We start from the raw sequence: 25,947 nt of genomic DNA, 5'->3' as shown, positions 1-25,947 counted from the left end.
GAGGCCGGTCCATGTTTAGTCCTGACTCTGGCACCAGCAGGAGGCCGGTCCATGTTTAGTCCTGACTCTGGCACCAGCAGGAGGCCGGTCCATGTTTAGTCCTGACTCTGGCACCAGCAGGAGGCCGGTCCATGTTTAGTCCTGACTCTGGCACCAGCAGGAGGCCGGTCCATGTTTAGTCCTGACTCTGGCACCAGCAGGAGGCCGGTCCATGTTTAGTCCTGACTCTGGCACCAGCAGGAGGCCGGTCCATGTTTAGTCCTGACTCTGGCACCAGCAGGAGGCCGGTCCATGTTTAGTCCTGACTCTGGCACCAGCAGGAGGCCGGTCCATGTTTAGTCCTGACTCTGGCACCAGCAGGAGGCCGGTCCATGTTTAGTCCTGACTCTGGCACCAGCAGGAGGCCGGTCCATGTTTAGTCCTGACTCTGGCACCAGCAGGAGGCCGGTCCATGTTTAGTCCTGACTCTGGCACCAGCAGGAGGCCGGTCCATGTTTAGTCCTGACTCTGGCACCAGCAGGAGGCCGGTCCATGTTTATTCCCGACTCTGGCACCAGCAGGAGGCCGGTCCATGTTTAGTCCCGACTCTGGCACCAGCAGGAGGCCGGTCCATGTTTAGTCCCGACTCTGGCACCAGCAGGAGGCCGGTCCATGTTTAGTCCTGACTCTGGCACCAGCAGGAGGCCGTCCATGTTTAGTCCTGACTCTGGCACCAGCAGGAGGCCGGTCCATGTTTAGTCCTGACTCTGGCACCAGCAGGAGGCCGGTCCATGTTTAGTCCTGACTCTGGCACCAGCAGGAGGCCGGTCCATGTTAATCCTGACTCTGGCACCAGCAGGAGGCCGGACCATGTTTAGTCCTGACTCTGGCACCAGCAGGAGGCCGGCCCATGTTTTGTCCTGACTCTGGGCACCAGCAGGAGGCCGGTCCATGTTTAGTCCTGACTCTGGCACCAGCAGGAGGCCGGTCCATGTTTCGTCCTGACTCTGGGCACCAGTAGGAGGCCGGCCCATGTTTAGTCCTGACTCTGGGCACCAGCAGGAGGCCGGTCCATGTTTAGTCCTGACTCTGGCACCAGCGGGAGGCCGGTCCATGTTTAGTCCTGACTCTGGCACCAGCGGGAGGCCGTTCCATGTTTAGTCCTGACTCTGGCACCAGCAGGAGGCCGGTCCATGTTTAGTCCTGACTCTGGCACCAGCAGGAGGCCGGTCCATGTTTCGTCCTGACTCTGGCACCAGCAGGAGGCCGGTCCATGTTTCATCCTGACTCTGGCACCAGCAGGAGGCCGGTCCATGTTTAGTCCTGACTCTGGCACCAGCAGGAGGCCGGTCCATGTTTAGTCCTGACTCTGGCACCAGCAGGAGGCCGGTCCATGTTTCGTCCTGACTCTGGCACCAGCAGGAGGCCGGTCCATGTTTCATCCTGACTCTGGCACCAGCAGGAGGCCGGTCCATGTTTAGTTCTGACTCTGGCACCAGCAGGAGGCCGGTCCATGATTCGTCCTGACTCAACCCTTTTCCTACTCCAAAATATCAACCTTTAGCATTTGCGACCCCCAAAGTGATAATTCAGCCTCATGTCTAATATTTGGTTTTATTTTGAGGATTTAAACCTGGATAAATGACTCTTGTAGGCCGAGCAGGCTGAGAACCCTGCAGTAGTGTACATATGTGTTATCTGTTATCAGTTGTTGCCCCACTCACTTTAAACAGTAGGGGTCAGGATTTCTTCTGCAGCTGCCTGACAGTTTGTGTTTACTGTTTGTTCTGTATCAGAAGCCTTTGCATGCATATCTCTGTCTGTGGTTTGTTTTCACTTCCTGGTGGTTGCTTTGAATTATATTATTGCCACAACAGAAGAAATATTTTTGTATATTTTACATGATAAAGCACGAATATTCAAACGCATTAGCATTGGCTGTTGTGTTTATAGTTGGAATCTCAAGCATTCTTGTCTCTCAAGTGACAGTGGATGCCTGCAAAGGTGTAACATACTTGAGCTATACCAATCACTTTATCTAATACAGCTAATGATAGCCTTGACTCGGGTACAATAAAAAAGGACCATTCTTTTGAACTATCCTTAAAAGCAACAGGACAAAAGCGCTGGAACAGGGCACGTCTGACCCAAAGGGATGGTGTGACTTGTTCAACTTGTTTTGGTTGTACAGAGTGTGCATGCAACCAGAGCCAGCTGTCCTGTCGTCTTTGTAGTATTGTGAATGGTGAAGCATGTGTAATTATGCAGCCACTCAAATGGAATCATATTACTAATACCTGATGTATGTGGGAAAGAAAAATACCTAAAAGCTTTGTCACAAGCAGTAATTTAAAATGTAAGTCCAAATGAATATGTTCAATTGTAGTGTTATGAAGTAGGGTTGTCAAAACTATCTGAGTATCGATGTTTGAACAAATAACATACATGAGACAACATTTTCCTTAAAACTTTTCCTTAATCCTTCATCTGAACTAGCGATTTGTCTAAAAAAAAAAACTACTTTTTATTAGTTTCATATCTGAATTGGTATCGGGGATCGAGCATGTTCCTGAAAGAAGAAATATCACAATTTTACAGTTCTTCACTATTAATGACACCATAGTTTGACATTTCATAATGCTTTTTCACTCACTGTCCAATAGATCACCATCGTATGACGTAATCAGACATATAAAATCAAACTCTGAACAAAAATATGTGACATTTAAGTTTAAAAAGGCGGATATTGTCGCCTCGAATTCACACAATTATGCTTAAAACGTTTTATATAGTGACATTTATCATCACAATTTCAAAGAGCAAAGCGGTTTCAGTCAGTGCTCGTTGGGCAGGTCTTTCTTATACACATAATGAGTGTCGGTGGTTTGAGGTCATGGGAAAGGCATGAGGCTATAACCCAGCGCCGAGCTCCTCCAGTCATCCAGATGCTCCCAGAGCCTTGTGGCTTTGAGGCTGCCTGGCTTCAGCGCCGTTTTATCACAGTTTAACCAGGAAGCTTTAGCATCAACAGTGGACCATTTCAGTTTCACTCGTATGGAATACCTTTTAGAACAATCCTTCAACCATGACCCAGGGACACTGTAAGACTTAAGGAGGAAATACCTTTGACTTCCTCTCCAACTGTGCTCAACATCCTACCTTTCTTTTCCCAGCTCTCCACCCCACACGCTCACAAACGCACCCACCCTCTCGCCTCGTCCCCGCCGTACATGCAGCTTTGGCCTCACTGTTTTTTATTCTGTTTTTTCCCAGGCAGTAACCAAGAAAACATTTGGGAGCAGCGACTTCCGATCAGCGCTTGAGAACGGCGTGCTGCTGTGCGAGTAAGTACCTCTGTCTTCAAGTCATTCAGAACAGAAGTAGACGCATGTTTCTGATGTTTTCCATGCTGTTTTATTGTCATGTTGTCATACGAGTCAAGTCTTTCCACTGTCAGTTGCACGCCGTCTGCTTTTGTTTCATTTGACGGTATAATCTTTTTCTAGATGACTTGCGTTGCCTGGTTGACAGATGTTACAGATTTGTGGATGGGGCAGAGTGCCATCTTGGAGTTATGAGTGCCATGAAAAGCAGCGCAGTCAATGGAAATCCTCCCAGTTCAATCACATAGCGCATACTGGGAACAAGGGTTGTCAAAAGTATCGACGCCCGCCTACTTATCGATCCTAGAACTACAAGATGCTCATTTGAAGAAGTGTCGATACTGAAATAAGCCACATAAATCGGGCAAAATTTGACCTATTAAATGTCATGATCTATTTCAGAGCTAAGTAAAGACCACATGGAAATATTAAAGAAAGCACTTTGGTTTGTGCTGAAAATGACATTCTACTGTCAAGAAAATGAGTGTTTTTTATCATAATTGTGGGTATTGAGCCTTTTCCTTAGTATTCAAATAAAGTTTAACTGCTGGGAGCTGTATTTTCTTATTGACTGGTCATTGATCTTCAGGTTGGTGGAGCTCTAGTACATGTGTTATGACATTTGCGTTATGCGTGTTTATGTGGGTGCGAGTGGAGGATGGAGATGTCTAGGTGATTTGCTTTGAATCAGCAGGAAACTGTAATTAGCAGCAGCCCATGCAGAATCCTCCGACCTCTTCTGGCCGTGCTTCAAAGTGTCCGCAATCTGCTGATTTGAGCCTGACTCCAGTCTTTACTCCCTCTGTGAACTACACGTATAGACATTTTTGACTCCAATAGCTGTCCTTGTTTTGTCAGTGTGTGAGGAAGAGGAAGGCGGAGATTAAATCGCTTTCACCTAGGACCCCGGCCTCCATCGCCATTGTTTTGTTGTTATCACTAAGAGCTTGTGAAGGAATGTTTGGAGGGGGCTGCTGCACATATGATTACATCCTACTTGGCTTCTAGCATATGTCGTTTGATACAATCACAGCGGCCCTCCATTGTTTTTGTGCTAAATGAGTAACCTTGTCTTATCACACCCAGTCTGTCTGCTGAGAAAGCACTTCAGGCTCAAAAATACTCATTTAGTCAGGTGCTGATGGTTGTGTTTTGGACTTGTTACCGCTGCCGTGTTTACAACTGGGCATGAGATTTCACTGCAGAACTGGTAAATATACCTTTACACAAAAATGGGATACTTGTATCATACTTGAGTCACTTTTAGAGGAAAGCACTCAAGTAGGTGCCTAGAGTTTAAAAATGCATTTCAAGGTGTACAATGTTTTTGGGAGAGATTTATACGCACTGGTTCAGAGCAGGTTTTAGTGGCATTTGTGGTTGTTATTTGTATATCTGTTGTAGTATTAGTGGTAAGAGTACTTGGATTTTTGTCTACTGTTTGAGCGATTTAAGTAATTTACCCTTTTTATGCTGTCACCCATATCACAGAAACCGCTCATCAACTATTTCCCGTTTTAACCAGATTTCTGACCGACTTGTGACTGTTTTCATTGGGAAAGTGTTGGATGTGTATTTACACGGGGACGCAGAAGTGGCCATTTACTAAACTGAAGCCAGGTGGCCTCCATTAAACAAAGTCCTAAACACACAACACACACGACTTTATGTTGTTCAGTCCTCAACAGTGGAAAAAAGTCAAAGCGACGTCTCACAGTTTTCACTTACACTCTGCTTTTATTTTTACAGCTTGATCAACAGCATCAAACCAGGGACCATCAGGCGGGTGAACAGGCTGCCCACGCCTATCGCTGGACTGGTAAGCTTTTGTACTTCACTTTTATTATGACTAGATAGTTCATGTTTTAATGTGCATAAGAAGTAGTAGTAGCATGTGGCAATTATACATAGTAGAAATAGTAAACGTGGTATAGTAATAATCATCAAAAAGAGTGATAATGGGTTGTCAAAAATGTATTTATTCCAAAAGTCGGATCAAAACTAGTAAAAAGTATCAGAAACAACCATTTTGTGTTGAAAATTCCATTCTATTGTGTCTGGAAATGTGTCTTAAGCCTTTTGTTGGTGTTGACGAGTTGTTACTGTCATTATATCACTGGAAGTATTAGCAGCAAGTACATTCTACATGTTCCTGCTTTACTGTTTATTTCTTTTACCTAAGCAAATTCCCTTGTCCTATTTTGTATGTTTACTTGTACTTGGATAATGTTGTTTGTCACAGTCCTTCAGCTCAGTCCTTGGTAGTGCTTGTCGTCAGAAGCTGTGCTGTAGTTGAAGCGCTCGTGGCTGTGACTGCTGTGGTTGAACTCTCAATGACATAAAGGTCTTCTCCTCTGCCTCTTGTCACTGTTCATATCCATCCACTCTAATGGGTTCAGTGAACATAGAGAGACTTGAAAGGCCACTCACCACATCTGAGTTCTCCCAAAATACAGGATGACACGGTGAGGGTTGAAGTCATAGGAAAATGTTGTAGTGACATGACAAATTTGTCTGAGAAGTTCTGTTGGTCAGATAGAAGAAGATAACATTTTCCATCACATGCACAAGGCATCGCATTTATACCATCTGTGTCTGACCAGGAGCGAGCAAAGTTGGACTTTTTTTTTCATCATCTCAATAACGATATACATATATATATATACGATATCTTAACGTTGCATCAGAAATGTGTTATGTCAATTCCTTGGTTGACCTTTTAGCTAACCCTTATACTCTTTTTGAGGTCATTTTGAATTATTTAAATTACAAGCAATATATATATATTTTTCTACAGATATATCTCTCCATATCTATATCTGACTAATTAAATTCTTTGGGTTTTCAGGAAAATTAACCCTATATATGTTGTCAATTAGTTGGATCAGAATCAGAATCAGAAAAGCTTTATTGCCATTGTCAATGAACAGAATTCACAAACATAGGAACTTGCTTTGGTGATACGGTGCAGCATAAAACAATGAACAATGATAAAAACAATCTATATAAGTCAAAAAGAAAAACAATAAAATCTGCTATAAGTTAAAAAATAAAAATAGGCTTACTATGTACACACAATGTACAGTTTAAATTACATATGTAGTGCAGAAAGTGAACAGTGCAGTGAGTGATTACATTATGGTTGGTAGCAGTAATGTAAACATGGTTTTATTAATATCATGACTAATCCCTTGGGCCCCACTCATAAGCTAAGAACGGCTTTAGGGTTGTCCCATTTGCAAAAGGTTTTCCTAATTACGTTGAGTGCGTAATGGCTTTTACTGTATATCATGTACGTAATAAACCTGCTGATGATGATGAGTTGTATAGAGATTAACCGGCTAATTTTGTGCTATTAGTGCTGCCTGTATATTCATTGCAACTAAACGATAAATTAAATCTTCCTCAGCGAGCTATATTTAGTGTTTCAGGAGTGTCCAAGGAATGTCCACCTTAACTTATCACTCTCAAAGTGCTCGTGTATAATCGAGCACAGCTGTCCAGTTAGCAAAACACGACCCACAGATGAGGCTTAAGCACTTTTAATGTTTTGCGAGGAGACACGGTCTGGAGACAGGCTGGCACTTTGGCGTATGTAAACAACAAATACAAAATTCCTCCATGTTTGTATTGGGATAATGACTAACATGAGTGTCTGGGGCACCTGCAGAGATAATGAGCACAAGTATCTCTTACCTCAGTAGCGCTGGTTTGTTACTTCCAGACCTTAAACCTCTCCATCATGAATTCTCCAGCAAATGTGTAAGCTCCCGGTTGGCCCCCAGCTATCAGTTACCGCCAACCGCACAGAGAAAAGTACTCCAAACAAACATTACGCACACTCCCCATCGTGAGCGTAATCTTCCTTCCAAAGTAATCAGGTTGGCTTGTAACTTTTATGTTTTTTCTCTATAAATAGTGGTACATCTTGACTTCAAACAGGCCCCGTCTAGAATGTGAAATAAACTTTGCATTTGAGGTTTTATTGATTTTGGTGCTGAAAAATGTGGGAAAATGCCCCAATAAATGAGCGAGTTCTTAGCGAGTTAGTGTTTGTTTGAGAAGTTTGTGATTGATGGGACAAAACGACCCTGCACTCTCCATCAGGACTCAACATGTTCAAAATCACTATTGTGCGGTCTTTGGTGTGTGCAGTATTCATTGGTCTCATCTTCTTGTTTATAGGCCTCTTCACATCATTTAAAATAGGCCTGGTCGATTTTTAATTTTATTATATTTTGTCTTTTCAATAGCATAGTATTGATTTTATTAACCTAAATATAATTTCAATTCTGCTTTAAACCACTTGTTTGTACTGAATGAGAATTGGCTGTGGACCTTGCAATGGCATCACAATGTGAAACAACAGTACGTCAGGATTTCTGGTTATATATGTGTGTACTTCTTACTGCATGTATCATCTGCTTGTTTGAAGTAATGATTTTCCATGTGATGCCACAAACCTGTTCTGTCCTTTGAACTGGCACAATGAGTGAATTGATATGTTTTGTGTTTCTATTGGGGATCTCACATGATCAAATGTTAGTGTTACGACGCACCACGTTGTAATGGTTATTCACGATTACTGGGATCATGACAAAAACAACAGTGAAATCTTGAATTATCTCTCACATTACTGTTCCTCGAGTTGGTGACCAGCTTTATGAAATCAAACTTTCTGAATGACAAAAGCAAACATATTTTTGACTACAGATTGAATTAAAGACACTAAATTTAGCTTCTAAAATCCTCACAATTACAAATTTTTAGTCCTTATGATTATGTTGTGACCTGATTAATCACAATTATTGAGAAACATATGCGTCGTGACATCCCTAGATATTATTACTTGCACTGTAAATGTACTTGCTATGTATGCAAGCACAGTAAGTTGTCAGTCTGGTTTAAATCCACATAATCAGAGGAGTTGTTTGTTTCGGAAAAGTATGATCTTTATATTTATACACATTTGGCATCAGTCTCAAATCATCAATCAAATCAAAGCTGAATACAAAAAGTAGTGAAACAGATATGGACGGTTATGTTTTTGTGGAATATTTCGCAACCCTGGCAGCGCTTGTGTGTCTATTCTCCGGTTTCCAGCCTGTCCACAGCTATGTTTCCCATGTGGACCACACGCTCCTCTGCCCGCGGATGACGTCTGATTGTGGGGTACTCTAACTGCACACAAGTGGGATCAGGTTAGATACATCAACATCAGCCCTGATTTTAGGCCTGACAAGCTCGAGCCAGACTCACTGATGACTACACTGCAAAAACACTGTCATTGACACGGTTCTGCATGTTCCCACAAACACCAACTTCTCTGAGCTCGTTGTAGGGGTAGATAAGCAATTTCATGGCCCCAAGGCTGCTTAACTTGAATATATTTGGGAGCTTTTGAGGGCATGTTTTCACTGGGTTTGTTTTCCATAAGAGTGTTTTTATAAGTTATCTGTTTTTTTATTATTGTACCCACTCTGTGTTGCAACGCTGGAATTTCCCTATTGTGGGACAAATAAAGGTTATCTTATCTTATCTTATATGTAGTAGAAGTGCTCTTAGTTTAAATGGGTTTTGATTTTTTTTTTTTTTTTTTAAATTTAACCATTATTGTGAAAAGTTGCTGTTATGGTATTTGTTGCAGAATTATTGATTTATATATTTTTAAATGCATGTATTGAAGTATTTTAATGTACTTGATTCTTGAACTTGTGTGTGGATATTGAGTAATTCTTCCACTATTTCATTTTTCCTGTTTTGAACTAACTAACTTGTCACATTGCTCTTTCACTCTCTTTATTGTGTTAGGCTTTATCTCAAGAATCCATTCCTGAAGGATTTCGAGTGTGCTGAAAGATATTTTAAGCATTCTTACTGTTTTAGACACAGGCCAGGGTCACTTTGGGGTAATTGTAATGTACCGTTTGGAAAGTGGTGACTGAAATAGAGTGGCCACAGTGCAACCATGTGGTAAAATGAGCTTGTCGGAGCATGACAGATGGTCGTAAGAGACACCTTTCTTTTCTTCAAGTCCTAAAGTGAAGTTGGGGTCTTCCGTTTGAATGACAGGATTAAAGACTGCAGCATATTTTACCGGATTAGATTGACAGAAAGCATAACAGTATTATCCCTTCATGTTATGGCTGAAGAATCAACACCCCTTAAAAAAAAGAACATGTATGCATTATAGTAGCAGTTTAAATATCAATTATTCTTGGTCAAATAGAAAGCTAAATAAATCAACCTAGAGCACCAAACGCTTAACAAACACTTTGTTAAGCTCAAGAACTATGTATTTCAAAACTACCTTGTATTTTATAGTAATTCAAGTTGTGTACACTATGTGAACATAAATAAATAAATAAATAAATAATGATAATCAATTCTGTAATATCTATTGCATGATATGGTAAAAGAATGATGCCAACATTACTTACAAAAGGTCTGATTTATTTCACGTGAAGCAACTGGGTTTGTGGGACTCTTAACCATAACACAGATTCGGGCCACATTATTATTGTGTTACAGGAAATAGTGGAGGAGATATGCCTGTAACAAAAATGAGATTGAACTCAAGGCAGTGAGTTCACCCCCAGGGCAGTGCAAAGCTCTGTTTACAAGCACACGGCGCTCTTAGCCGCAGGGAACCTGCGCAGAGAGGTCGTCACCCCAGTACTATTTGCTAATAAGCATGTAGGGAATTTAAATATAGAGCGATCTTACCCCTTAATCATGGTAAAACTTAAGACAGGTCTTATTAAATGAGAGACTTTTGAGTAGGCTAATCCAGTGGGAAATGAAGGCTTACAAATGAGATTATGGCTGAAAACTCATAACTCAACTGGCTCTGTGCATTGTATGGAAGATTTGTTAAGGTATGTGTTTTTGCATCGTGACTCACATGCAGTCTCCATTTGAACATAAAGACAATAACAGAATTTATACCATTTAAAATGACTGACACTTGCTGGCCTTTCACACCTCGCTCTTCTTGAGTTGCTTCGGGGAAATATTTGTCCAGTTCTGTCACCAGACCTCATGTTTCATAGCAACCAAATGTCTCCAAAATACTCCACCACCCCATAGATTCCACAGGTATTCTCGAGTAAAGGGCTTGGCAGCAGGGAGGGGACAGTTTCTGGGTGTGAAATGAAAGAGGCCGCTCCGAGCAGGCAGAAAAGCAGGCGGGCAGTGTTCTCCTGTGTCATTCTGCATGCGTTGCGGCTCTTTGGGGCGGGACTTGTTGCAGGGCTGTGATGTCATCCTTCCTAGTTTTGACTTTGTCCCCACCTTAGCTCCGCCCACAGGTAGTCCTGCTGCTGTCTGTCAGCGTCAGCCCTCCCACACCCCTACATGTGTGTTTGTATGCGTTCAGCCCTTGGTAGTTCTTTATTTGCTGCACACAGCTCCTCCCTATCCGTCCCTGTGCTCTGGTGATATGAACTTTGAAAGCAATGACTTGTACGCTGTGTCTCTGTCACGGAATTGAAGAGTGATTATTGTGTATTTTCTCTAAAGATCAGCGGCCCTCACCCTTGTTCTGATTTCTGTACAGGACAACCTGAACGTCTTCCTCAGGGCCTGTGGAAAGCTTGGACTAAAAGAAGCACAACTCTTTCATCCCGGTGATCTCCAGGATCTATCAACAAGAGTGACTGTTAAGTAAGTGATCACCTTATCTCTTCACAATGATGTATACATACAGTAAGAGACGTTCACTGTGTTCCTCAATAAACCAAACTTGTTATTGGGCTGTAATGATGCATTGATGTCTACTTTGACAACATACACAGAAGTCGACGCATGTTCCCCCATGTGAGGTAAACTGACCATGAGGTAAAAGTAAAAGGTCAGGGCTATTTCAAGTCTGTACGCACCTGTTTACAAGCTGCAAAATCTATTTATGATCAGAGAACAATAAACACTGTCACAACAAGGATCCGCACACCACAGGATTTTGGGGGTGCAGGATGTTGCATGTTATGATTATCGTTGGAGAGTGTTTTAAATCAAGACAGACACATGTCAATCTGAGTGATTGACAGAAAGATACTGGAAGCATAATACAAAGTTTACTTTTTGTTTGTTCCTTAGACACAGCACACATGGTATGTTGAAGGACCAGTTCAGTTTTACACAAGAACTTATAGAACTCTCGGCATATCGAAGCTGTTATTGCTCTCCATCCATAACCTTTAAATGAATGTGCGATTATCATGTTACCTCCATCAGATCTGGAAGCTTTAAGACAGTATAGGCCAATGCATGATCTAATACTCAACTAATGACAGGCATGTACATTTACTGGAACATGAAACCAGCCTGAAATGTATTGTTATGAGCTCTCCCTTTCAGCCTTTATTGCCCCGTGATACAGCATTCACAAAATGGCTGAATCACTGCCATAAATTCAGAGATTGCCTTTTTTTTTATAATGCATTATCAGTTCTGTCCGTTTTGTGCAATGTTGTTATCAATCCTGTAGCTGGTAGTAAAAGTTTTATGTGAAAATCAGATCAATCTCATTTAAAGTATTGAATGGATATAGATATATAGATACAACCGATATAACGATATAAATCAACGATGTTAACTTTACTCCCCGGGCGCCTGTTTGCAGCGCTTTGACCAGACGGGGTCGTCGCTATTCCCTATTTTTAGCTTTAAAGGGGTCACTCTGGCTGGCCCAGCATCAGGTCTGACATTAGGAGTGCTTTCAAGGATTTTGAGTTTGGGAAATGTAGTTTTATAACAATATTCGATAGTTGACTGGACATGAAGAAGCACCAGGAAGAAAGTCTGTGCCTAAAATAACCCGTGAGCATAATTGACTCTGCTGTGTACCAGAGGCTAGCTAGGCAAATGAGTTTCAGAGTAAAAGAGAGAGCGAGAGAAAGTTGTCGATCAGCTGTCTCTGCCCTGGTGTGTGTCCAAGCTCCACTCCTTTAAACCCAGTCGGACAGGTGCTGTGCTCAGCTCCTCTGTGTACAGTTTCAGCAGCTTCATGCTTGTGTTCACTGTGACGTTGTTGTCTGTACAGTTTCAATACAAAGGAATCGACAACTTCATACACAAAGACTAAAACAAAACTAAGCTAAAACGAAACGAAACGTATGTTAAATTTAGACTAAAAGAAGTTGAAACACTGAGAACCACAATGACTGACATTTTTCATTTTCGTCCGAGATGTGCGTTAAACATGTTTTCTAGGTAAAATGAGGGTTTGAGTTGTACTATTCGTCGTGTGTATCCAGCGAAGCCATAAAAGGTTATTGAAGCTTCTGACCTTTGAGCTTTGCAGTTGTAATGGCCTCACCATCTGAAAACCCTGTTCTGCCTTCTCTTGTGAAACCTCAACTCAAATACATGTCTTATCAGTACCAAATAAATTTATTTCAAGATAGTCATCGTGCATGACAATCTGTTAAACCTGACTGATAAGTGTGGCCCATTGTTGTAGGTAACTGTCAGAATCTGATTCATCCTGAAACACAACTATTTGTACTTGGAACAGACTGGTTTAGAGCAGCTTCCCAGGAAATGGAGACCTTTAAATGAGTCGTGCCATTTTAAGCTGTGCCATTAACAGCTGAAGTCACTTCCTCTGGACACTGCCACTTTCCTAATGACAGTCAATATTTACACTTGACCACTAAGTATAAAATTCAAGCCTCACTTTGTCAAAGACTCTAAATGTAGTTGACCACCACGTCGACTGTTAAAACAATACATGCACAATAGAATTTTGTGTATGATATTTTCAGTTTTTTAGACATCTCTTTTGCCCACGCCTGTAATGTAATGAAGGACAGGATGAGTATAAAAATATAATTGAAATGTGCTGCGACCACTGATGGAAAAACTGCTGACTGTGATTCTTTGGCTAAATTGTGTCTCATAAATCTGTGTAGACTTTGAAACTGTTTACTACTATACCCTGTGTCTTCCTTGTTCCTACAGACATTTAGGACTGTAATTACAAGATAAAACCCTTGAGTCTATCTGTATATTCCTGTGTCAACTGTTAGGAATTAAAACCATTTGATATGAATAAATGATTTATTGATGAGGATTAACTGCTTTTAGCCGAACCTCTCCTGACTGAAGCATGCCCCCTGCTGAGAGGGGTTCAAAGTCTCTCTGATTTGATTAAGCAAATTATTGACAAAGGTTGAGCGCTGTCCAAACTGCAGAAGGGAAAGTGCACCTGCCCCTTAAGACGTTCTGCCCTGTGAGGAATGTGAAGGACCAAAGGAGCATTGATAAAGAGGGAGGAATAACTGCATACTTATAGTTATATAATATTTAACTGTCTGAACTACCTGAAACAATATTCAAGAAAAGACACACCAATGGTACATGTACTAAGTGCAAATCAAGGTGTGGTTTAAGGAATTAACTCTGCTATCGGTTTCAGCCCTTGCTTATATATTCTTTACCAAAGTTGTATTTATTTATTCTAAGATATTTGTTAAATGTGTAGATGTTATTATTTAATCTACCAAGAGAAACTGTACCTATATAACCTAATCTGTGATGGAACTTCATTCATTTTATATTTCCTTCTACTTCAGCCAAGGAGTGTGAATTGAGGCTTTGAATAGTCAAGTCAAATACTAAATAATAATACATAATCTTGAGCAGCTGACGCTGCAGTGGCAGTGTTAGTAATCTGAACTTAATTTCTCTACTTGATAGCTGATATGAACTAATCAAATGTATCTGTTTTGCTGCTCTTGCCACATGCACACACTCATTGAACGGCTGTAAATAGATAACACAAGCCTTATAGTCGTGCGCTTCGCTGCTGGGCAGAGAAGCACCAGCCTCACCCTGAGTCCACAGAGGCTGCACTGTCTCTAATATTATGTCACAATCATGCCAGACCAACGCTGTTCACACACAAACTAAACTGGGCTCTTGAGACGCCTGGGTGTGTGGTACATTTTTGTTAATGAGAGAATACGTGTAGAGGATGTGCTATTTCGGGGGAATGTACCCGGGCCAGTAGTCATCACTAAAGAGGAATGCTTCGCTTACATTTTGCAACACACCCATTCATTTAACGCTTTTGTTTGCTGCTAATAAACGCCATTGTCTTGAAAGTACAAAGTCGGCTGAATGTTATTGCAGGCTTGTTTTTGATGAGCCCAGCCTTCAATATAGACTTAAGATTAATATAGACTCAATTGAAAAGATTTGAAGCCGCTGTAATGCCCAGGACGTTATATACTGTTTGTATTCTCTTGCATAATTATGAATGTTTGTTCGGTGCCAGACAATAATTTGAGGTCGAGGTTGGATGTGGTTTGACAGTGTGATGAGAGCAACGTGCTAATTTGTCAAGCTTGGTATCAAATAGTTCCTTCGTCAGCTGTCATCGCTTGAGAAACAATGTCTTTCTTTACAGACCATAGACTTTGTAGATTAGCGTGATGATTTGTTAATTTGCCTCGGACGTGTCATGACACAAAATCATAAGGGAACTCAGCTGATTTAACATAGAGTCTGTCGAGTCCTTAGGCTGCAAGTAAGGCTTTTATCTGCTCTTCTATTCATACTGCAGCAGAAATAAATGAGCGTTATGGGAGCGGCTGTGGTAATTCTTTGGACCTTTTTAAAGTTACCACTGCTATAATCTTCAGCTCCAAGCCACACGAGATAGTTTTCCCGCCTCTTTTATGGAGCCCGTAAATCCGTGATGCCAAGTGGGTAAACGTCAATCGGAGTTTCCATCATTAGTACTGAGCCCTTTGGAAAGCTGTTTTTCTACGTTGCGTATCATGTGACTCCGTGTTGAATAGGACTACACTGTATATTCTGCAACTGTCTCCCTTTATTTGGGCTTGGGATTGGTCCAGAGTTCACTGGTTTGTTAATCATGACAGCTAAAATGCCATCCTACAGAAATACTGGTATAATTTTGTGGCATCTTTTTCTGTACTCATATTTACATACAGCCAGTCATACTTGTAATCACCCGTGCAGCCCTTAAACTTGTTCTGGTATAACATAAATTAGTGTCTGTGTTGTCATCTTAATACAGCCCTGAGCTGTACATTAGTGACATAGCATGTGGCTGTTGTTACATAGGTGGTACTTGTGTTACCGCATGATAGCAGGAATGTGTAGCATGTATCAAGACTATGTGAAAAGGGTCATATTTCTCTCACTGTCACCGTTGTGCTTACATCCTGTATTATACTTATCACTTTTTACAGCCCTCTTTAAATACCAAGTACTTAGACAGGTACACTTCGCTCATGTTATGTTTGTCTTACGGGATCAGGGTGGGTTTGTTTTGTTTTCCAACAGAAAGACTAGCCAGGTAAAAGTGATTTACAGACTTCTGGGGTCAAAGGTGTTGCAGAAGTGACTCGGTACATAAACCCTGTGTTATTTATGTTGGTAGTTGCGAAGTCATATGTCAATAAATCGTACTGTCAAAATGTTTAGTACATTAAGTGAAACTCTCGGGTCGTTTAGATTTACAGTGTCCTGTGATTTAAGCCTGTGCGTATGCCCTGTGCAAGTCCTACACCTGGAGACATGAACATGGTTGAGTTAAGACACTTGCAATAGAGCCTGCACTATAGGGCCCTGCACAGCTCCTGACATGTCGCCCCCACAGCATTGAAGGATGGGTCAAATACAGAGAACAGGGACAATAAAGTATATCACACTTGCACAAACACCATTAAAATCAGGACTTAACTAGGACTAAACCCAGAACTGAACATGGACCAGGCCAGGGCTTAACTGGGATCAAAACAGGACCATATCACATCTGCATGAGAATTAGATTGGGCTTAAACCAGGCCCAAAATAGGTTAACAGGTCAATGATTCATAATAGTACATGAATCTCTGAAACCAAAAAGTATTGAACTTTTGCATTAACAAATCAGAAGAAACAATGGTTATATTGTACACAAAACCTACGAATTCTCTCAACAGTTTGGTTTAAATTATAAATGATTGCTGTAGTAGAAATCCCACACTTGGGCTTTATTTGTTTTCGAGTGAGCTTATTTGTGTGAGAGTGAGTGGAGCGAACAGTTGCCAGTGGTCAGGATTGTGCTGTGAGTTTCCAGCTCTTTCAGAAACACACAGCTCCAAACAAGCATGCCCTCTGTTCTGTCTGTTCTTTTATTGTCATTTTCCCTCACACTCACCACAGCTTTCTGCTCTCTGCCTTACAGAGCTGAGGAGACCAAACGGAGACTGAAAAATGTGAGTGCAAATAAACTTCATGATTCATTCTTCAAAGTAAATACTGTATGTGTACTTATATATATTACATTGTTAACTAATTTGACTATTGTTTGTTAATCATAGCTGACAATTAGGCTGCATAATATCTACTGTACTTTTTTTTGCAACTAAACATTGCAAGAAGAATATGTATTTATGTATGCATTACAAAGTTGTTATGGTCTTCCGTCAAATGTATTGAGTATTTTACTGCAGTTTAGACTTCAAAGTCCAGAGTTTTGACCAAAAAAAACAGCAACTCCACAGAATTTCTGTATTGATTATGAATGATATGCCTCATATGTTTTCTCTCGTGTAGGTGCTGATCACCCTGTACTGGCTGGGAAGAAGGGCTCAGTGTGACCCTGTGTATAATGGCCCTTACTTAAACTTGAAGGCGTTTGAGGGATTGTTGGGCACGGCATTGTTCAAGGTAAACGACATCGAGACTGTGCAATGAAAATGTGTTCCATTTTGAGACCACAGGAAGCACAATTTAAATCCCCAGGCATTACCCACTTTGATTATTTATATTATCTATGGTATGTGCACAATGTGTGGAAGAATGACTGTAATAGGTCAAGGCTGGCCGCTAAAACCAAAGCTATGTTAAATCATAAATGACCTAATCCCTTGACTCAACTATTTTAATCTTGTTTGCAGTCTCGTACAATGTACCAGGTCTACCAGTGTAAATAGTGGCACTGCTTTTTCATATGCACATCCCTGTTGAATGTGACACCTCACTCCTTTTGGATTTATAGGCGCTGTGTCGCAGCCACCTCCTGTAATTTAACCAATATGATGATAGTATTTGTCCATGTTAACTTGAGCATAATAAGACTGGGGCAGCAGCTTCATTGTCCGGTGTAATTTAAGGGATTAAGAGATCTAAAAATGGTTTTGTTTTGTGTCTAGTAACATGTTTTAGCTTGTTAACGTGTCTCCAAAGCTGACATAAAGTCTGTCATTATAGCAAACTACTGTACATTATGACACTATATGTTTGACAGACTAGACGCCCTTTATAAACAGACAAACATTTCATTATATTGTAATACTGAAGAGGTTGTTAAACCTGGGAGGTCTGTGCTAAATTTCTGTATTTGTCTCCATGAAGGCTCTGCACGAATCGTCATCCAGTCTCCAAAAAGACAACAGTATTTTGCGAGACAGTGGTTTTGGAGAAAGCTGGTACTCAGAACAAGAAGATCTACATCATTTTCGGAGTGGAGGAGGGGGGCACAGGAGGGACGACTCCCTGGACAGTTTAGACTCCCTGGGATCTCGACCACACAGCATCTCCTCAGATATCAAAGGCAGCAGCGAGGGTGGGAAATGTTATTATTTGACATAAAGCTTTGAATTTGGAAGATGAAAAAAAACTCCTATTGTGAACAATGTCCAGTGACTTTTGTTCAACTCAGTTCAACAGACTTCAAACTGTTACATTCCTCACAAAATATTTCCCTCCAGTTCATTTGCCTTGAAGTTAAAATATTTGTGGACAGGCAAGATGGGAAAGAGCTGAGCCAGTAATCTGACTCCCATATGAGAAAACAAATACCTAATGCCATCTAGTGGTGTCCTTATGAACACCGCAAAAACTAAGCAATGGCTTCATTGTGAAACTGGTAATAAAAGTTGTTTGATGCTTTTCTTAAGGACAGACAATAAGACATTGTAGAGGATGTTTGAGTAACAAAAGGATCTTTATTGCTTGATGATTGCATGAGTGTCCTTTTTCATTTTTCTTTCTTGTCTCAGGATTTTGCAGTGACACTGAGCAGGAGCCAGTCTTCAGGATGGCTGACAAGGATAACCTGAGTTACCGACGTTCAGCTGTGATTATGCCTAAGACAGCCTCACAGTTTAACCAGTTTCTGCCCTCCAAAGAAAAGGCGACAGGCTATGTGCCGGCTCCACTCAGGAAAAAACGAGCAGAGCGCAATGACGACAGTCGGCGCAGCTGGACTAATCCCTACACAGAAGATGAAACACCTCTCACCAGGTACAAAGACACACAGAAATGTTGCTTTAGCGTGCATTTCGATAGAATGTATTAATAATGATGGTGATTATATTAAGAATTTACTGTTTATTCATTCCTCTCCCATCACTGGTGTTTGTGGTGCTGGTTGTTTATTTTTGTGCTGGCTTTGCTGATATTGTTGACTCCATCAAGGCTCTCATCTGACTGTTATGTCAGTAGAGTCTCCCCGGTGCCTGCTGCAGAGCAGCTTTGGACCTATGATGACAGTGGCAGTGACTCTGACCTGGACCGCCCTGACCCTGACCTGGTCCTGGACGACCTGGCCAGCAGACGTTTCCACAGCCCCACCCCCACCACTCCCACAAACTTCGCTATGCCTTTGAGTCCCCTGACAGGCACCAAGTCATCTGAGGCTAGAAAGGGGCCATGGTCCCAAGTCAGTCTGGATCCTGGCTTTGTCCCACAGCAGAGTGTGGCTTGTCTCAGGTCAGAGCAGCTCCAGAGTGAAAATGGCATGCTTGCCTTGTGAGACAGCGCTTGTTTTAGTTTGCATCAGCCATAACCATACGCAGTATGTTTGACTCAGCTCTTTCTAACTTAGCAGTCTGCCTGGTTTCTATCTGGGATTGATGTGTTTTTGGTTGCAGTGCTCCTTAGTTTCTTGGCTTGCAGGGCCAATCTATGAACATAACGAATCAAAATTTGCCTAAAAGTATGGTTTTGCAGCTTGCAATGGTTCGCTCATCCTTGCATCATCTCACATGAATTGTTTGAGGAAAAAGCTCCTTTTTGCGTGATTGGTGTGCTGTGCTTTTCCAAATACTGCTGTGACATGTTTTGTTGGCTGTCTCTTTTGAGCAGCAGAACTGGTGGAAATGACTGTGGACAAACACACTCCCCCCAGCACTCCGTGAGGGTGGGCCGCAGCGCTGACAGTCTGTTCAGGGACATCTGTGACGACTCAGAGGACTCGGATGATGAGGTGGGCCACGCTGACCCTGTCCAAGATGATCTGTACACCCGAAAGATGGGTACCAAACCCCAGCCTTCTGCTGCATCTCATGACAAATTTCTACCAAAATTTTGGACACCTGAAGAGGACATCCATATTCAGAAAATCAAACTTGGATCACAGAAAAGACCCTGGTACAAGAAGATGCAAGGCCTCAGGTGTGTGAGGAATGTGGCATGACATGGAAGTACAGATACAATTACATTACAATAACATAAGATTTAAAAAAAAAACATTCTATATCAACTGCATACTGTTCCTTGCAATGCTTTTAGAATCCCTGCATGTCGTTTACATCAACTTAAAATCAAATCAATGGTGCATTTTCTCATGAATTCCTCCTTTTCTTTCTCTGTCGTCTGTGCTGTTCATGGTGTCTTCTGGCTGTAGCTACATGAAATCAGGCTCGTCTTCGGATGACTCGGACTGCGACATTAGTCCGTGGCTCTCCTCTGGGCGCTCCTCCTCTGGTCCTTCTCAGTCCCTCTCAGATAGGGCCTCTGCAGCTCACACCACCCTTGTTGTGGGGAAAAGGTCGATACAGCTGCATGACTGTGACCCTGAGGGAACAGACTTCTAACCCTGTCTGCAAACTAATATGGACTGATATTCCAACTTGCTGCTTTATAAAGGACTAACTTAAACTGTTGAAGATGTCTTAATGAGCTTTACTCACATTTACTTGCACTGATCTCTGAAATAAGCTGCTTTCTTGCCTATGTTGTAATGATTTGTATTTTGTAGTATAGGAATTTAAGATTTGATCAACTTGTTTGAGTCAAATTGTTTACCTGCAATATGTTTCTATCTACTATTCTTGCTCTGTCATCCAGTTCACCAGCATGCACTCATCACTACACTCCTTTTCTCTCCTTTTTTGCAAACCTGCAGTTCCTATATCGAACCAAACTCCCCACCGCCACAACTCCCCCTGATCCAGCCCCCTGTGTTAGTGCCACCTCCTTTAGTGTTTGCCCTTGTGGATCCCACCTCAGGCCCCAAGTTGGTCAAATGTGAGAGATGGCCCCTCTATGGGCGCCAAGACCCCCGTGAGCCTCCTGACCAGTTGGATTACGACAGTTTATGCCCCGACTTGGAGAATGATGACATGTTTGCCAGAAGGACCCTTGCTTTTCAGTCCAACACGGATATGGCTCTGATGAAACTACCCAAAAGGCTTCCACGCTATTCATCAGAACCTCAGCTCAATATTGTAACTCAAAAACATGACCCGGAGAGCTCAGAGGAGGAGGAGGAGATCTTCCCTGATATAGAAGAAGATGATGTGGTTTATCGGAAGGAAAAAACGTCGCAGGAGCAGCGTCCCCTGTCCGGTGCCCCCGATAATTACCGCCCCATGCCTATCCCAGAACCTTGGACCCTGCCTCCTGAACTAAAAGCCAAGCTCCTTTGCCCTCCGTGCCCTTTAACCCAGGAAGTGGAACACAATAAGGCAAACAATATTGACAAAGAGATGCGCCCTGACACGGATGACATGCTGGTTCGAAAGCTGGAGGTGTTTAATAGAGTTGCTTTGAACAGTCAGAAGGGTCCGCCGGTGCCTTCGACCTGCAGTGAGGAGGACTTGAAAAAATGGCAGACAATCAGAGAAGCCAGTCAGCTAAAACACAGGAAGAAGCTTTTGGTGGAACGACTGGCTGCATTAAAGACATAGATAGACTCGATTGCACCTGACACAGATTTTGACACTGTGGACATGTGTATCTTTCCTTGATGGGCTGATATTGTTATTGGACCATTTTAGTTTTTGCTGGGTTCTGTGATTGTCAGTGTTAGAATGGGAGGCATGTTGCCCAATAAATCATTCAGAAAAATGAGGTGTGTTCTGCATTGTCCATTTTAATAACTTGTTGTACTTTTCTGTATTTGACCTACAAGCATATGCAAAAAGAATGGCGTGCTAATACTTATGGATTATGACAAAATATAAGAAAATAAAACTGTCCGTAATGATGAACTTGAAAGTACTTTAATGTGATGTTCGTAACAGAAGCTGAGATTTGACAAAAATGTGCATATTTTTGAACTATGACACTGGATTTTACAGTATTCATGACAATGCATTGTGTGTTTAAAGTGTGGTTTATGAACAAAGAAATATTACATTTGTGAACATGTTACAAGCAAATGCACAATATATATTTGTTTGCCTTAAACTGAAATCATATATTAATAAACAAAAATCCCTCTTACATTTGTTGTAATCTGCTAAATGTTTTAGTTCTTCTTTATAGACTTAACTCGTGATGTTTAGGTCATAGTCAGATGTTACAGAGAAAACACTTACATGTGATACTGAGAGTGCAGCCACATCACGGTGTAGAAAGATTTGACTAATGAACAGGCCAATTCAAACACCGCTCCTGTCTGTAGATGACGTGTATCCATAGTAACACAAAAACAAGTCTGCCCTGGTGTTTGGACACGCACTGGCACCAGCAGCAGCCCACAAAGCTGCCATTTAACCTGCGTCTGTGCCATCTGGACTTACTTTGCCTTTTCCACATGTCTGTCTCTATAAAGGCTGCATTGTTTATTGGAACATACATGTTGAAACACATAAGGTCACAGCAAGGAAACTTTACTCCTCAGCTATATTGTACTTAGGCTACTGCAGACTTCTGTACGTGTAGTCACATAAAGGATAAGGATCAAAGACTGTGAAATAAACAACACGTTATTCTTGTGTTGTGTTACTAGTTTCTTTGTTCCCATTGTGGCCCATTGGAAAGAGCGTCTATCTCTATATGCAAAGATCTTCAATCTAAATAAACTTGTAAAACATAGAAAATATATTATTTATATTTACAAACAAATCCTTTCTAGTAGAAATTCTTAAAGTTATTTTGTACAGAATAATTAGAAAACTAGCACTGTTTAGCTTTAATGCCCTCTCAAGTCTACAAGTGGTCCATAAACCCTCCATTGTTGTAGGATTCCTGTACAGTTTGATTTATCCCTCCTGTTTGTGGTTCTCTCTTCATTTTATAGCCAGCTCCCAAGACAGGACAGTCTCAAAGGGTGAGTTGACACGGCCGCTCAAGAATGTGGCACGTTTGCATTAAGCTGCCTCTTCAGTTGCACCCCTTTCTGTGACTCGCGCTCCCTTCACTTTTGTCACTACTCTTTCTCCAGCCACTAAATGCTGACATAACGTGCATTGTGTGGCACGGGGCCAAGTTCAAGGGGAGGTTTATTGCTGGACAAAGCCCTGCAGACAAAGCAACAAAGTGGAAAGATACGCCTGTACACTGGGTCATATGGCTGGTGTGAGAGAAGTTATGACTGAGGGCTTGATGCTCTTGTGATAGTCCTATGATTTAAGTGTGATATTTTGCAAGGATGCAAGACTTTTTCTTTTCCATAACCTGGGTGTATTATAATGCGTGTTATTATTAACACAAGTTTTCATTGTGCTTGGTTTGCATACTAACATATATTAACAAATATCAACTGGAACGTTGGAATGGCATGCGAGTCAAATCTTTCTAACTTTCACCAGTTAATTTTTGTCTAATTTTCCTCTCTCCTTAGGAGTAAATCAACTAGTGATATTGACATGGGCCAGAGTGCTGCAAGACAGGTCCGCTATGAGGAGCTACAGAAACATCGGGAACGCATCAGGGAGAGTGATGATAAGTGGCAAGATGTGAGTGGATTATGTTCTCCCGCATAGCAAGAGCTTTTATACTGTGTGTTTCAGCAGGTGCTCTGTATCACTATATCGCAGTTGGTCAAGTGTGGAAAAATGCTGTTTCTAAATAGTGTTGTGTGGGCGATACGGAGGATACAGAGCTGCCCTCTGGGTAGAGATTGTCCTTATTTCTCTGACAGCAGCAATAAGTCACATATAAATAAAACATGAAAATGCTTGCTTGAAATCTTGGAGCCAAAACATGTGATATAAAAAAGATACATTTGAATTAATTTATTTAGAGAATACTACAATAATTCAAACAGACTTTAAAAACCTCATTATTACATTGCACTCAATGATTGTTTGTTACAGTTGCCGAATGTAACATGTTTCCAGACACATTAGTTTGAAGGCTAAATAATAAAGTCTTAAAGCAGGATTTAGGTCATACAGTCCCCAATTCTCCAGAGAGGTGAGCCGGGAGGAGCCTGCTGCACAAATAGAACACCTTCTAAAGTAGCCCTTCTGTTCAGAGCGCTCTTTTCACTATTCACAGCTTATCGCTGTCCGCAGACTGACTGTATTCACTTAGCAATCACTATCTGCCTCTTAGTAATAATAAAGTCCGATGCAGAATGATTGACAGATTGTACTTTTACTAGGATCTAAGCAAATGGAAGAGCCGACGCAAAAGTGTCAACTGTGATATAGTGAAGAAAAAAGAGGAGCGAGAGAAGATCGAGGAGGTCTCATTCGGCAGCAACAGGAGGTCAAAGACCTTCAAGGAGATGCAAGAGGAGAGGTAAATCACAGCAGCAGAGCGTGTACGGGGCAGAGTGAGAGCACTTGTATGTGCTCAGGTTATTTCAGCATACACATTACTCTAGCCTTTTAAACAACTTAAACATTGTTGTTTTACTTTTACGCTTTATCTGTGGGCTGTCTTGAAAGAAACGGTAAGTGAATAGTTTGACAGTTCATTTAATCCATTGTAAAAGTCCTTCAGTCCTAGTACAGTTGTGTCCCCATTTTCACATCACCTTCATGTACTCCCATCTTTTGTTACAGTCAAATCTGTTCAAAAGTGACATTTTCTTATCTTTCCTTTTTCTTTTCCTAATCAACAGAGAGAACAGAAGGCAGAGCGTTGGCAGCCGACTGGGATCGTTATCTTTCCTAGATGACGAGGACGTGTTTGATAAACCTGACTCGACCCCTCGTGCCCTTCAAAGCAGGAGCCACACTATTGACACGTACTACTCCTCTTCTTCACGCCCCGAGCCGCCATCGAAAGGGGACGAGCCGCCACCAGCTTCCACAGCCTCCGGCAGAGCATCTTCTCCTACACCCGCAAAACAAGCAGTGAACAGTGACGCCATAACTTCTACTATTACATCCAAAAGCTACAGTTCATACCAGCGCTCCCCTTCTCCACCAGCTGCACAGAACAGTAGGCTACACACCAGCTCAGTGGAAACAGTGACGACCACGACGACCACCTCCACGCCAAACTCTGAGCCGAGCGTGCAGGAGCCAAAGAGGCCATTGTTACAACGCCAAACTGAGGTGCCCTCTGTTGAGCCCCAGTTCAAACGGCCACAGCAGCCGATCCCGATGGAACCCAAGCCTCCAGTGGTGTCTCGAGTTTCCGCCTCTCTGCCCAGGGCCTACCAGAGATCAGATAGCGCAAGGCTAACCTCAGGTGTCACACCGAGGCCCTTTGGAACCCAGGCAACCCGTCTCGCCTCACTCCCGCGAGCTAATACAGTGAGTGCCAAAGTAAATAAGTAAATGATCAGCTGATCAAGAGAAGTATCAAGAACACTGCAGCGCAAGCGTCACGATCATGCATTATTTTTAATCCATTTGTATAAGACAGAGTGGTTTACAGGAATGTGGAATGCACGTGGTAGTGAAAGAAATACCTAATAGGAAAAAAAATAAAAATAAAACGTTAAATAGTAATTAGATTTCCATTGTCTGTCAAATTGCGTTATTACATGCATAAAATACTGTGGCCTGTTTGTTTTTTATATGACCAATGCCTCTCTTTGTATTGAAATAAAACCTCTTCTCTCTTTTCTATCTGCAGACGGACAGCTCTCTTAAACCCGTGAATGGTGGCACTTCTAAGAAATCCTCGACGCCGAGCCGCTATCACCAGTTCATGACCTCTGAGGATGAAGCCGAGTCGAGCTCCGCCCACAGCAGTGAGGAGGACGAGGACAACCAGGAGGGCAGTGCGGAGAAGAGCGTCCCTCAGAGCACAGTAGCTGCTCCTGTGGAAATCAGGAGTGAAACTGCAGTCAGCTCTGCTCCAGTTAAAGACAACAGCCAGGTCAGTGGCCTAAATACATAAGGAGCTGTAATAATGGAAAAGAGAAATAAACTATACAACTTCTTAAGTAAGTGAAAAGTAAAACGGATGCTAAAGATAATAATACAACCAGCAATGCGTACATTTTACAAATCTCAACGACAAGAATTAAAACGTGACATAATTTGTTAAATAAATACTTACTCTGGCATGGATAGAATTAGGTGAAGTAGGTGAGGAAAGCTTACTATTGTGTATTCATTTGTACATTCCACAAATTTGGCTGAAAACATTCAAGGAGCTGTTGTTTTTTTTTAATATACAAAGGAAATCATTGTTTCTTGATCTT

General features: G+C 41.8%; 2 protein-coding genes across 4 annotated transcripts in view; both read left to right on the top strand.

Annotated features, from left to right (window-relative positions):
- LOC140359723 (LIM domain only protein 7-like) overlaps positions 1-25,947 on the top strand; it is a 40,322-nt gene that overhangs the window by 4,049 nt on the left and 10,326 nt on the right. For all 3 annotated transcript variants that reach the window (XM_072444840.1, XM_072444843.1, XM_072444841.1), the window contains exons 2-13: positions 3,253-3,323; positions 5,112-5,181; positions 10,921-11,027; positions 16,567-16,597; positions 16,938-17,051; positions 17,739-17,949; positions 18,386-18,629; positions 22,636-22,665; positions 23,179-23,293; positions 23,944-24,083; positions 24,409-25,048; positions 25,374-25,619. In XM_072444840.1, coding sequence (XP_072300941.1) covers positions 3,253-3,323; positions 5,112-5,181; positions 10,921-11,027; positions 16,567-16,597; positions 16,938-17,051; positions 17,739-17,949; positions 18,386-18,629; positions 22,636-22,665; positions 23,179-23,293; positions 23,944-24,083; positions 24,409-25,048; positions 25,374-25,619 — 2,019 coding nt within the window. The remainder of the gene's footprint in view (positions 1-3,252; positions 3,324-5,111; positions 5,182-10,920; positions 11,028-16,566; positions 16,598-16,937; positions 17,052-17,738; positions 17,950-18,385; positions 18,630-22,635; positions 22,666-23,178; positions 23,294-23,943; positions 24,084-24,408; positions 25,049-25,373; positions 25,620-25,947) is intronic.
- Positions 19,105-21,836, top strand: LOC140359724 (LIM domain only protein 7-like). The gene is made up of 3 exons (XM_072444844.1): positions 19,105-19,781; positions 20,014-20,157; positions 20,515-21,836. The coding sequence occupies exons 1-3, from the start codon at positions 19,444-19,446 to the stop codon at positions 21,296-21,298; spliced, it is 1,266 nt and encodes a 421-aa protein (XP_072300945.1). The 5' UTR covers positions 19,105-19,443; the 3' UTR covers positions 21,299-21,836.

Source organism: Eucyclogobius newberryi, unplaced genomic scaffold (assembly GCF_026437365.1).
Source record: "Eucyclogobius newberryi isolate DKJ021-1_F unplaced genomic scaffold, fEucNew1.0.hap1 SCAF_14, whole genome shotgun sequence".
NCBI lineage: Eukaryota > Metazoa > Chordata > Actinopteri > Gobiiformes > Gobiidae > Eucyclogobius > Eucyclogobius newberryi.
The sequence above is the reverse complement of the archived record's forward strand: the minus strand, read 5'-3'. Positions and strand labels throughout refer to the sequence as shown.